The sequence below is a fragment of the Necator americanus genome, chromosome III, assembly GCF_031761385.1.
Source record: "Necator americanus strain Aroian chromosome III, whole genome shotgun sequence".
Taxonomy (NCBI): domain Eukaryota; kingdom Metazoa; phylum Nematoda; class Chromadorea; order Rhabditida; family Ancylostomatidae; genus Necator; species Necator americanus.
The window spans coordinates 34,950,128-34,965,076 of NC_087373.1; the positions used below are offsets into that span (position 1 = coordinate 34,950,128).

The following is a 14,949-nucleotide window of genomic DNA, read 5'->3' on the forward strand; positions in this document are numbered from 1 at the left end:
AAAATGCGAAAATATAAAATAATACAGTAAATAATAATAATGAGAAGAAAAAGAATACAATACACACTTATAGTAACGTCAAAAAGTTAGATATTAGTGATAGTAATTAAAAATAAACAGATGATATAAAATTTTATGATAAACAACATAAATAACCACAATAATTTATGATGTAAATACAATTCGTAGATTTGCGCGTAGGTGAATCAAAATCGAATTCAATTTTTGGTTGAAACTAATGGAAAAACAAGAAAAAATGCTATATTTTTGCAATATTTACGGCAAAGAGGGGATTTGATGAGGTGTGAACGATTTTAAAAATCGACAAATGAACAATATAAATCTCGTATAGAAATAAGGAAATCCATAAAAAATCCATCCTTGCTTTTTTTCCGAGCTGTGCATGCAGGATGCAGTCCACCTTAACGCGAAGGTGATTAATGACCGCTGATAGGGAGATATCGATGAGGTCACACCCACGTAACGGTGATCACGTGCGAATTTCCCGAACTCGAAAACTTATGAATACATTTTAATATAAATTTAAAATCATAAATATTAAAAAGATAGGGAAAAGAATGCGAGAATTTCAACTCAATCAGGTAATGTCCTAAATAATAGCGGAAATCATCGAAAAATCCTAAAATAAACTTATGGAGAATAAACTAAAAAAAACTAAAACTTCTTCAAATGAATTAAGAAGTTAAAATTAATTTGATTAAGTGAAAATTAAGTAGAATTTACCAATCAAACCCAAAATTTCAATTTTTACGTCACAGAAATCTGCCGAGAGATATTTCGACGCGACATTTCCACACATGAGATGAGTAGCGAATAGAAAAATCGATAAGTAAAGTTTAAATCACGCTCAAATAAATGTAAAAATAAATATTCACACCATACAGCAGAATAATATGAGTAAAAATGTGAAATTTTTTATGAAAAAGTTCGGAAAAGCAAATAAAAATACTGCAAGGAACAACAACAGTGAAGGAGGAAACGTCGAAAAAAAAAGAGAGAAGAGAGAAAAGAAAGGGAAGAAAAATGGAAATCTTAGGGTCCGTAAGTCCATAAATGGAAAGGAATCATATGTTCCACCTCATCCTCCAAATACAAGTACATCTATGAAATACGGCTTATTGGAACGGTTCGATGTGATTTTCTGGAATTTTCGTCGGATAACTATACGATCCCACGTTTTTCAATGAATTCTACTTAATTCCATATTCAGTGAATGAGAAAATACATGTGGCTGAGGTAAATCGTGAGAAAACCGCGATTTCGCTGGAATTCCATTATTTTCATATTGTGGATTGATGTTTGATGTGGAAATTATTCGTGTGAGTTGAAATGTTTCAGGACAGCACATGATTCAAAAAAGAAGAAAAGAAAAGAAGAAAAAAAAAAGAAAATACGAAGAAGAAAGTCGTGTTTTATTTTCCAGGAAAACACGATGAGATTAGATGGGGAAAACAGAATAAATTTGTGCGAAAAAGGAAATTCCCAGGATTTATTTCTGGAAGAGGTTTGGCTGAACCAACATGGACTCAAAGTCAATAAAACGAGATGAGCATATGGATGTGGGTGGGTGGCTGGGTGGGTGCGTGCGTGCGTGGATGGGCGGTGGTGGTGGTCAGCGGCTAGCGGTCGCGGGCTCGCTCGAATCAGCTGAGACCGCGCACGTTGTGTCGTCGTTGCGAGGCTGCGTTCAATTCGATTCTGCTGCTGCTGCTGCTGCTGCTGCTGCGTGTGTTGGTGGCGGTGGTGGCGGCAATGGCGATGGCGGTGGCGGTGGTGGCCGAGCGGCCGGTCGAGGATTGATCGGTCAAGCGTACATCAAACATGAGAGGTAGTAGTGGGGGTCCGATACGGACCGCCGAGAAAATAGCACACGAAGCAGCGTGACGCAGAGAAACACGCGTAAACACGCACAATCACACACACGCACACACGCACACATACATACATACATACAACACTACACCACATACGTCGTCGTCGTCGTCGTCGGCGGCAACGGTGGTGGTAGCTGGCTCGGCCCGGCCAGTTTCAAGACCGGTCCCGTCGTCGTTCCTCTCGCTCGCTACCTCCACCACTACCCGTCCCCCCTGTTCTCCACCCCCGTCCTCCACCTCCTATTCCTATTCGCGCCCCATCCCTATGGATTTGGGATTCGATGGTGCCATATATGCTAATGAACGTATGACCGAATGTGAAATTCTAAATGGGAACGCGCGCAAGACGAGCAGATAACGCGCTCCGTTTTGACAAATGAGTGTCCAGAACGATGAATTAGGAGAAGCGCGACAGATAGACGGAGAGTTATTAAATGATTCGTAAGCGAGCCAGCGGCCATGGCCGAGCGATGAGTGACAAACGCAACGAACTACACGCACAACCACTATACAACGAAAGGAGGCAGAGAGAGAGGGAGCGAGAGAGCGGGAAACCACATCCACAGCTGCTGCTACTGCTGCTGCTGCTGCAAAATTTCCTCAATATGATTCGACGAGGAGGAGGAGGAGGAGGCGAGACGCACACGACGTTCTTCGCGTTCGACGCCGTCCTACACCCATGCACATATATGGTGGTAAACAGTAAACAAAAACAGCACGACGAGCCAAAACATCAGCACCACCACCAGCAACAGTAGCAGTAGCAGCAGTAGCAGCATAGCACAACGAACAGCGATGAACGTCAGTGACCGAGAGAGAGAGAGAGGAGGAAGAGAAAGAGAGAGAGAGGGAACAAAAGCCGGAGAAAAAGTGATGGAGTCGAGGACAAGACTTTGTCAACGAAGAATAACAATCACCATGTCGCCTTAGAGGACTTTTCCGCGACAATAGCAGCACATTTGCAGAAATAACAGGCTGATTGTCCACGACTAATGCTATTCTATCACCATAACATTCCGGAAAATCTGGATCTAATCGATATCTGTTCTATAGGCGAATGTACCGAGGTGAAGAGATCATTAGAAAATCACTCTTGGTACCGGGATCAGATCCGTTCATTTTCGGGCAACGTGGACGAGTTTTCACGTCATGTAATCCATGCGTGCACTGTTTATACATAGGGAACAGCTTATGCATGCATAAATCATCGGTTGCGTGGTTAACTCGTACATAATAGGAATATACGGCGAAATTTCCCGCACTTTTCATATTCGGGAGAATTTTCTTCCGTAATATTTCACGGGAAATGGAAAAATAGATTAAAATCCAACGCGAATTCCAACTGGAATTCGGATGTGTTTTCTCGTTTTTTTTCTTTTTCCAGGCTAAAAGCGCCTATCCATGGACCGAGTTTAGACACCGTCAAACCGTCGCCGCATTAGCGCTTAAAATGCGAAAGATAAGCGAAGGAGGAGGAGGAGGAACAATAGCGATAGAGAGATAAGAAAGGAATGGAGGAAACGAGAGAGAGAGAGAGAGGAGAGAACGAGAGAGAACACAATGAATTTCCTCATAAATCTGATAAATGTATAAGAAAACAGTAAAAAAAAGAGAAAACTCTGATAGAATAACAATAAATATGGATAACAATGGATGAAATAATAATAAATCGACATGAGATTTCTTCCATGAAGTTCAGAATTTCTTCCGAAATGAATAAAAATGAATGAAAGAATAAAGAGAAGAAAAATAAAAGAATAATAACAATATTATCAACTAACCATGAATTTTTCTTTTTGCATGGAAAAAATCCCCGCGAAAAAAAAACCAGTGGAATGATTATGTGACGATGATAAAATGAGGAAAATGATGAATAAAACGGAGCAAATAAGTAGAAAATATAAAAGAGAAGAAAATAAGAGAAGAGATGAACAGAAAAATAATGGAGAAAAGGGGAGTTTTTCTAAAACGGGAAAAGGTGTCATCTTATGTGAAATTAAGCTTTGAAGTATTCGATGGACACTATATTAGGAGGTAGCAAATAAATAAATAAATAAATAAATAAGTAGATAAATAAATGGAAAATTATGGGAATAGCAGTAAGCAAAAGTATGGACGAAATATTGTGAAAAAAGCATCTCTTCAAGGAAAAAAGTACTTTGAACGCTTTTAAAAACCAAAATTGGCTTGGAAAACATAAAGCTACATGAATTAGTGGATTTATTTCTATAAAAATTAAGAAGTGGAAGAAAATAGCGGGAAAAAGTTCAAGCATGAAGAGATGGAAGGGGAAAAGAGAATATTAAGGAAATTGTCCTCTAAAAACCGAGATTTACTAACAGTTGGCTTTGAAAAACCAAAATAATCCATTTAGAGTTAGTTATTTGAGGGAAATGTATGAAAAGATGAAAAGAAAACAGGCGAAAAAGGAGGACGAAGAGAAATAACTGGTAGAAACTAGAATAAAGCACGGTAACAGTCTCCACATATTGTATCATTACGGTATAAACAGTTCCGAAAAAAAAACTAGTTCCTTTCTTCCTTGCTTGCGGATAAACGATTTTTTTTTCAGGAAAATCTTATCCCGGCAGTAAATCAGTGTGTGCGTGGGTGGAAGCGGAAGCTAACGTCGCTTATGATGAGATAAATCAGAAAACACCTGCGCGCGTTAATCAAAATTTCGCGTCGAGAAACATTTTCGACCGCAATGAAAACACAAAACAACGACGCGGATGCGTCACCTCATAGAAATCCAGAGATTTAGTTCCACGAGAGGGAGGTTCTGGCTGTGTCTTTTCAGCCTCGTGATCATCGCTCGACGAACTCGATTCGCTCCTGCTTCCAGGAATCAGGCGTTACAGTACAAAATGCATGTGATTAAGGTGGTGGCGGCGCCGGAGCGATGAGAGTGACGGAGACGAACGCAGAGACAGAGAGCGAGTTCGCAGACGATGTCCTTAAAGTTTTAAAGGACGCAGAGATGGGGATGGCGGCGGCAGCAGCAGCTGCTGTAGGAACAGTGGCCGGATGAATTAGCTAGACCGAGAAAGTACGGAAAAAGTTCGTTCATCACATAGAGTTACAGTAGGACACACACCGGACACTTGGAGATTTTGCTAAGAATCCACAGAAATCTGAATGAATGAGAATAAAGTTGCTGAAAAGAGAAGAGAAGCAGAAATCCAAGAATTTACCCCTAGGGGTTGTGGAAGGTCCTAGTGGACTCACTCTAGGGTACAGGCGAACGCTACATAACAAATAGCTGTGTTCGAATAGGAGGAGGAGGAGGGTGGAGGTGGACGGGGTCGACCGACCAACCGACCGTTCGACCGACGACGATTCTCAGTGTGTTGGAACGCGAACGCGTATTTGCGCACGAATCGTTCGGCGCAAGCCAGCGCACCTACCGCCGCTGCTGCTGCTGCTGCTGCTGCGTGATGAGTTTCTATTTCGAGGTCCGACTAGGCGAAGTCACGCCGCCGCTCGACCACCACCACCACCACCACCACCGCCGCCGCCGCCGCCGCCGACACCATCACCGCTTTAGGCGCGATGAAAAGACGAGAATAGCCACGAGTCGTGCACGAATTTAGCACGCAGCACTACGTGCGTGCTGCGTGTGCTTGTCGCTGTTTTTTTCACACGCGCAAACCCATTCTAAGCACGGACCGGAGCTAAAAATACACATCTCGCTAGACTGAGGCTAGTGCCACTTAATACGGCCGATGATTCAGAGTTGAGCGCATTCGTCGTGTCGTGCAGAGCACGAGAATCACGTGCCGAGGGATTTTCGGTGGTGGCGATGGTGGTGGTGGTGGTGGTTCAGCAACATGTAAAAGGGCTTTGTCTACGCCGACACACAGGAACATTTCGTTCAGAAAACCTGAAGCTGAACTTCTTTGGGAATCGCTTTTTTTTGTTCGGCTAATAAGAAGATATTTTAGGCAGGTAATCGGACGGAATCCGACGACTTCCAGGATATTTTCGGCTAATCATAGGGAGTGGATCTATTTTTACAGAAAAAACTCGAAACAAGTATATTTTTAAACTCGAATAAAATAATTTTTAACATCAATCAACATCACAAATAGAACCTTAAACTACTTCGAGGGAAATGGATTCATTTCGAAGATAATCATAAAATAAAACCAAAATCAGAATTTTCTGTTTAGTTCCAGAAATGGTTGAGTTTCGAAGAAATATTATGGAGAAGGTGAAATCTGAATGACTAATCAGATTTTTTGCCGAACTAAAGATTGAAGATTTTTTTGATCTAGAATAAGAAATAACAAAAATATTGAGAATTGTAGAAGAAAATAATGTGAGATTTGACTTCGATCAATCGTTTTCTCAGTAAAAAAATTCAATATGCGTCCAATCCGGAGGATTTATTTTCCAGAAGTTATTTCAAGTAATTTTTGCCTGCGCTACGAGCGAAGATGTTTCGAAGCCACGATAACAAGTTGCTAAAGTTAAAAAGAAAGTTATATTAATATATAAAGTAACATGTTTATAAAATACAATAATAATAATAATAATAATAATAATAATAAAAATGTCAACAATGTATCGAAATAATGGGCAATGATAACGAAATAGCGGTAATAGTAACAAAATAATAATAGTAATAGTAATAATAATAGTAATAATAATAGTAATAATAATAATAATAATAATAATAATAATAATAATAATAATAATAATAATAATAATAATAATAGAGAATTCAGAAAAGCATCACGAGGACTAGTAAGAGCTGAGAAAATACACAGAGAGGTTTTTTTTCCTTCTCGAAAGCAGTTCTATGAAAAGAATTCCATATTTGGAATTTCTATAAAGAGAGCTGTGGGCTCGTGCGTCATCGTCGTTTTCGCGACGTTCGTACGGACCTATTCTGTCCAAGAATAACCCACGAGACGGACGAATAAAGCGCTTCGTTTGCTCGCCGGAGAGCGCACGATCTCCGAGCGATCTGGACCCGCCGAGCGAATCGAGCGAATAAAATCCAAGCACCAGGGAGTATTAGTAAACATTAACACGGAAAGGTAAAATACACATTACTAAATATTACTATTGCCGTTATTATTATTATTATTATTATTATTATTATTATTATTATTATTATTATTATTATTATTATTATTATTATTATTATTATTATTATTCGTTATTGTTATCACTACTATTATTGCAACTATTGCTATTGTTACTACTATTAATATTACTGCAATTATTAATAATATTATTGTTATTACTATTAATATTAGATTGTTATTATTATTATTATATTGAGATCATTACCACTCCTACATACTGTTCTAGCACCATTATTATTTATACATTTATTATTTATTTATTTATTATTTTACCACCATTATTATCAACCCTACATTTTTGATCTCCTTTCCATTGTTATTTCATTATTACTGCATCAATTTTGGTTTTACTAATAATATTACTATTTCATAATTTTTTAAAATACTATATACATGTAAACAAAATAAATGTTAAACTATATAAAATGCAAGAATAAATAATAATATAGTAAACATATAAATATAAATACAGTAATATTACTTCCTTTTCATTACTATTATTATCAGTGTTATTATTATTATTATTATTATTATATAATTTATTAATTATAATTATTATGTAATAATATTAATTACTGTATATTATTATATAATAATAATAATAATAATAATAATTAATAATTTAATTTATTTTAATAATAGTATTTAAAACAATGAAGTTGAAGCTAATGCTAAATATTTAAAATAAATATAAATAAATATATAGTAAATAAAATATTCTATAGTTCTATCGATCAAATGTGCAGTAATTCATAATTACGAACTAGTTGGTTAATTAAAAACTTAGCAGTAGTATTTAAAGCAAATAAAGTATTTATTATTATTTAAGTATTTTAGTAAGTATTTAAAACAATAGGAAAATAAAATAAAATAATTAGAAAAAAATGATAATTTTCAGGTAAACGGTACGCAATTAACGTGATGACATGTGATCGTTCTGCCACTTACATGCATCTATGCGATGGCGTAAATTCCACTAGCACCAGCACCGTGTAACCACGGTTCGATTCCAGTCCAGAACCACCGGTGGGTGGATGTGGCGGTGATGGGGAAAAAAAACGGTGAATTGCGCTACTGCGTACATGCGCGTGCGTACGTGCATGCGTGCGCGCGCATGTGTGATAAGCTCATCATCGCCGACGATTTCCAACAAGTTTCAGAGAGAGCGAGAGAGAGAGAGAGAGAGACAGAGAGAGAGAGAGAAAGAGAGAACGAATGAGAGAGAAAGAGAGAGAGATGGAGAGATACTCAGCGTTGCATGATAGAGAAATGTCAGTTGAAAGAGGAGGTGCATGTGAAAACTTTTGCTGAACAGATTGTGGAATTTTTTTTTTTGATCTAGAATAAGAAATAACAAAAATAACGAGAATTTTGGAAGGAAATAATGTGAGATTTGACTCTGATCGATCGTTTTCTAAGGAGAAAAAAGAGAAAGAGAGAGAGAAATGAATAGAAGTACGAAGAAAAAAACAACGATACAACATCATAAGAATGAAGAAAAAAGTGCCAGAAATCCATTAAAAACGGCGACGATTTCGATGAGATGGAAAGAAATGAGGAGGAAGTATACTGTAAATGACTGTGATGATCGTAAAAATGAAAAAAGCACACACATTCACACAGAAAACTCATATTTTTCCAAAGCGTCAAAGCGCAGAAATTTTATGGAGAAATGCTTTATGTCTGATTTTATCGATTAGTCGTCAGATTTTCGTTGACGGTAGTATTTCAAGGATTGAAATGATATAATTTAGCTTAGAGAACGACTCGGAATTCTCTAAATTCACTTTCGGACAAAGAAAATTCCGTAGTCAAGGATATCCCTGGGAAAAGGTCCCGAGAAGAAATTCGGACAAAAAAATAGATGAGTCTCTCTAGGAAATCATTTTCAAAATATGGGACCACCAGAGCAAAGTTCGTTAACCTCAGCACTGGTCCGGAAAAAAAGAGCTTGAGGTGGGGCGGATTCGAAGAAAGATCGGATCGATTTCGGTATGTGAGGTGAGTTGACAAACTGTGAGGTGAGCTCAGGTCATGGAGGAGAAAGTTACCGTAGTAATAAGATGATGGAACTAATAGCAAGAAGTCAACTACCGTAACTTAGCACCGATATTCGTTAGTTGTATGCGTGTGTATGTATGTGTGTGTGTGCGTGTGTGACAGTGTGCTACAAGGCCGGGCTGATTCGAAGCGATCGGGTGGGTCTGGTTGCTTGGTTGGTTGGTTGGTTGGTTGGTTGGTTGGGGAGAGGAGAGAAGAGAAGAAGAGGGGAGTGGAGAGGAGAGAGAGAGGGCGGCCAGCTACGTACATATGTATGCATGCGTGCGTGCGCTGCGTAGGCCATCATCAAGAATGTGAAGCCGCTGTGTGCCGAACTGGCTTCACATAAACTGGTCTCATCGCTACGCTCGCACCGTCACCGTCACCGCCGTCACCACCACCGCAGCCGCCGCCGCCGCCATCGCCAGCGCCACCCCACCCGGTCCGTCCGTCCGTCCGTCCGTCGGTCGATTGAACGCGTCAACGTTTTTGTCGTCGTTCATCGTCTCCCGTTTTAGAGCAGAGAGTGAGGGTGGTGGTGGAAAAAATAACGACGACACGGTTACGACGACGATTTGCGCGCGCGCGTATCGCAGCGCAACGAGCAACGTAGCAACATTGCGTCACATAGAGCACAGATCGATCGAAAAACATCAGATCGAACTATAAACATCATAATTATTCGGTCAGAGACATTAAATAGTGATATTGGGTACGTTAGGAAGCGCGAGGGGGACTATAGAACCTCAGGAAAAGATCCAGAAATTTCTCCCAATTCTTCTCATCCTGAAATTTCTTACGGAGATGGAAATATCCGATCATAGTTCGTAATCAACAATGAATCTGTCGAATAACACTAGATCTGCTACAAACAGCCTTATTATTTTGTGGAGGATAATTTATAGTAATACTGGTTACGGTAGGAAGCACGGCGGAAGTATAAACCCTCAGGAGAATTTCATATTTCAGGAAAAAAATTCAAAAATTCTCCACTAATTTCACTGAGCTTGAAACTGCTTGAGAGTTCCAGCAAAGCAAAAAAAAAAGGAAAATCGATTCAAATTTGGATCAATGAGGATCTGGATTTTTCTTACGGCGGACCGACGCGTGCGTACACACGTTCTTAACTGATGCTTTAAGCACCCTAACTACTACATACAGTATATACGGCAACGATTACGCCTCACACACACACACACGTCAATTGGATAAATCCGTAAGAGAACCGGAATCGTGCTTTCACTTTTCACAGACACACACAGACACACGCACAAAACTCTTCGAACCGGAAATTTTCACTCTCTTCATTCCATCTTCAGCTTTTCCTTAAAGTACAACAACTACCACGGAGGGAGGGCGACCACGCCACGACGCGCTAAGAAGAAACGACTTGAACGACGTTCAGCCGCGTCGTTCGCAGACGAGGAGGGGAAGATCCTTGAAAACGAGCAGGAGAACGGCGCCGCTTCACTTACTTAATGGGGAATCACTTTAGAGACATGTTGATCAGTTAGGAAAAGTCCCGTCACATAGCACAGCATTTATTTACGGAAAACAAGTTCGTATGAAGGACGAAAATGGAACCCCAAGAATCATCAACAGCTACCAGCTTGGCGATGATGATTAGCGCTAGCCGCTACTAGTTCTGCGTGAAACGTGAAAGCAGGCGGACGAAAAATCAGAGAATTTTAACGAAGAGAAATTTAGAAAAAAAGACAAAAATGCGGTAAAACTCAGTTATCAAAGGTCTACTAATCTTCGAAAAACATCGGATGCTAATATCAACCATCGAAACTTCTTTTTTAAATTGAAAAAGAAAGAAAAAGTCTAGAAATTTCTGATTAAGAAATTAGAATTAGAGAAAAGGAAAATTAGGAAATTTCAGAGGGTAGGATATCTATCTGGAAATATTTGACTGGAAATGCATGGTAGGAGATATTTTTCTAACGACTCTTTTATTTTTCCGCGGGTTTTTCTCTTTTATTTTTTTTTCAAAATTTTCGAGTAAATCCCTCGTTTCGATGCTTATTTTCGATTGAGTGAGTTTTTTTTTGTTTCAAGAAAATATGACGTCATCAAATCGGAAAAATAAAATGGTAGTGAAAAATCTTTGAGAAGTATAATCATATAATATTTTTACAATTTCAGAGCACAACAAGTTAAAATTTCAAATATTTATAATATTTCTATTCCCGCACATTTTTATTTATATTTATTACTATCATCTATTTATTTTATTATTTGTGAACAATAATATATTTATTCTATGTTTATTTATCTAATGTTCCTTTTTCAGCATTTATTTTTTAATTTATTTAATTTATTTAAATATGTGAGTTGGAACACAGTAAAAAATAGAAAAATTAAAAAAAAAACGTAAAAAATATAAAAAGGTATGCTTATATATGTAAAAATATATTACACGAAATGTTCTCCAGAAAAAAAAAACACCTATTTATTTTATTATTTATCAACCTGATATGTTTATTTTATGTTTACTTATTTATTGTTTATTTTTTCCAGGACTTATTTTGCTACTTTATCAAAATATGCGAATTAGGAAACAGTAAAAAAATACAGATGTGAAAATAAAATAAAATAAATGAAATGAAATGCAAATATATGCAAAAAATAGATTGAATATAGAAAATATTCTCCAAGGAAAATTTCCATAAAATTTAATAAAAAAATAGTAATAAAATAAAAATAAAATTTAATCATAAAATTTACGTTTTATCAAGGAAGCAGAGTTAGGAGCAGAAGTAGGAGTTCTTCGACGATGAGGTGACGACGATGAGGCGATAGGAGAAAAGTCCGGAGGGATCGTGCGTGCGCTCGCCATTCGTTGATTGAACACATCGCGTATCGTTCTGGTTTTTTCTTTTTCTTCTTCGTCAGCGACGTAAACGGGACGGGGACGTGCTGCGGCAACGACGGAATGCTTGGATGACTTGGAAACTATGGTATGGAAAACTATGGGGTTGGAAATGGAAAAAGAAATCAGGTGCTCAGACGAAGAAGTTACGGTCACATGGGCCTTGGGCAGTTGAAGAGCGGAAATCCGCATTCGGGACATATGTAAACAACCAAGTTTGTGAATCATTCCGGATAAAAAAAAATCCCGGGAACTTCTCCTGGGAGACTCCTGGAATCTCGTCATCCACACATCGCACCTTGAATGCATCTGATTGATCTGATTTCAAGGATCCCCGTGTCCGCCGCGGATATAATAGGAAGTACAAGCGGAAAAAAACGCCCACACACGCACACGTACACTCAGAGGAAGAATTCGATTCGATCGTAGCTGGTTCTGGACGACGATTCACGTTACGTCGACCGTACGAGCGAGCGGCTTGATGGAAGAGGTGGGCATGTGGAAAGTGAAAGTAGGATCGCGCGACGCGAAGCGTACGCGGTAAAAACTTCGGCGGATAGCGTCAAGTGGGAAAATTGTTTACTAGTGCTCACGTACACACACACACACACACACATACACACACACACACACTCTCAATTCAGTAAAGCAAGCGTGATGATAAAAAGCGGTTTCCCAAGCGTTCCAAGACACGGACAGAGGCAGAGAGAGAGAGTAAAACTTGACGAGACGCCAGACGAAAAATCGAAATAAAACCGGGACGTAGGAAGGAGGAGGCGAAGTTGGAGCAGGAGGAAGAGAAGTGAAACTGGATGATTTTTTTTAAAGAAAATTCTCGATGGATCCGTGCTTGTGATCACCGTGAAAAATTGCAGCATTTGTTTATTTGTTTTATTTGGATTTATTTTTTATCTATTTTTTAATTGGAAATTCATTAAAATTCGCAGTTAAAATTATTACTTTTTTATCAAATTATTATTTTGCTAGGTTTGCTATGAAAATTGGATTTGATTGATTTGATTCATTTCCTCGTCCATTCAACTACTCATTCATTCATTCATTCACCGATCCATTCATTCATTCACCCATCCACTCATTCATTCATTCATTCATTCATCACCGCTCGATTCGATACTACTAATACAATTATAAAACAGAAACCCGTTCGAGGATACGTGCCCGTACGAGGGGGAATGAAGGTGAACGGGGCGGCGTGCCCAGGAAGCATCCGACTCCCATTAGCCAAGACACTATCGAATAAAACCGGATCGCACCGGCGCCTAAACAATTCGCCCCGCCCTCGAAGCGGCGTAAACACTAAGCTCCGCCCCGTCCTCAGGATCAAGAAGGATGCCGAACGAATAGCGATAAAAATAAGGGAATTCACAAAAGAATGCATCCGGAATCATTCAGTCCATTCCCTTCACGAATACGAAGGAATAGATGAGGTTTCAAAAAATGGAACGAAAAAATCGAAAACGAAATGAACCATTCGTGGTGAGATTCATATTCGAATAGTCGAATATTCGAAGCGTTAAACGAGCAGGTATTCGAGTTCGAACGTTACCAAAACAAACGAATATATTTGAAGTGAATATTGTTCATTCTTAAGAGTGGATATTTACATGAGCTTGCACGTTAATTAGTACAAATAATAAATATAAACAAAACACAAACAGAGTAGAAACAAAATATAAATCCATATGTATTTAAATTTATAAACAAAATATAAACAATTAACATGAAGAATAAATAAAAACAGTAAATATAAGTAGAAAAAAGGATAGAAATAAAGTAATAAGAATAGATTAAAATAATAAGTGCTAATAATAACTAAATTATAAACATTATTAATAAGGTTTATTGCTGGTAATTTCGAATATTCGATATTCGAACGCCTCAACTAACCGGGATATTAACAGGTGTGTCTGTACAACTGAGAGGAAGTGAGAGAGGACGAGTGAGTGAGAACGAGCTTCAGCTTTAGCTGCAAAACGTAAAATATAAATAATAAACACTAATAACAATTAAATTATAAGTGTTATTAATAAGGTTTATTGTGAGGAATTTCGAATATTCGATATTCGAACAACCGATCAATAGGGTTATACAACTGAGAGGAAGTGAGAGAAGGCCGAGTGAGTGAGTGAGAACGAGCTTCAGCTGCTGCTGCCGCTGCTGCTGCTGCTAAACGCAATAACGTCGTATCATACGAATCACACGATCGTGTCGGGTCTCGTAGTGGCGCGGCTGAGAGGACGACGACGACGACGAATTCTTACACATTTGTGCGAAAAACGTGAAATGGAGAAATGAGGGTGGGAGAGGGGGAGGCGGCGAAGGGGAACATGAGGGGAATGTGAGGGTGGGATCGAGGAATGAATGATAGCGACGAAGGACAAGGAAAGCTAACGGCGGCGGCAGCGATGGCGGCAGCAAGCTTGTTTCTTTTTACGTTACGACAACGTATTTTTGTGTGTGTGTGGATAGCGTGTATGTGTGTATGTATACGGTGGTTTCAGAACCCGATATGTAAAGAAGAAGGACGAGGAGCGGACGAGGAGACGTAGACGAAATAGCCTCCTTCTCTATTGAGGCACCGTTCGCCGATGCCGGCGCCGCCACCGCCGCTGCCGACGACGACGATGCAAAGGAAAAAATCGTGAAAAGCTTCGACAAACAAAAATTCAATCATCGATGACAATGACCGTAACCGTAAACGTAACCATACGCAAGTATGTACGTACGTACATCACATCGTTACATAACCAGAAGAGCAGGCATACATACGCAAATATTTAGGTACACGTACGTTTTTATATAGAGAGACTGCGACCCCGGAACCCCGGAACCGAAGAGAGGAATGAAATATGGATGAACTGATGTTTTCGACGTTTTTGGAAAAGTACAAAAATTAAAAGAATTTTTTCGCTCGTTCTCCCTCTCTCTCGCTTTCGATGAAGAAAAAAAAATGCACTTTACGTTCAGCTTCTAAAAGAAGATCACTAATTAAGTATTTAGTCTCTGTCTTTGTGGAGGATGT

The 14,949-nt window shown here is 38.8% G+C and overlaps 1 protein-coding gene across 1 annotated transcript; it reads left to right on the plus strand.

Annotated features, from left to right (window-relative positions):
* Positions 1-1,541: 1,541 nt before the first annotated feature.
* On the plus strand, positions 1,542-1,853 carry RB195_011959 (uncharacterized protein; the record flags this gene model as incomplete). Its single annotated transcript, XM_064193599.1, has 1 exon — positions 1,542-1,853. The coding sequence occupies one exon, from the start codon at positions 1,542-1,544 to the stop codon at positions 1,851-1,853; it is 312 nt and encodes a 103-aa protein (XP_064051182.1).
* Between the last annotated feature and the right edge of the window lie 13,096 nt (positions 1,854-14,949).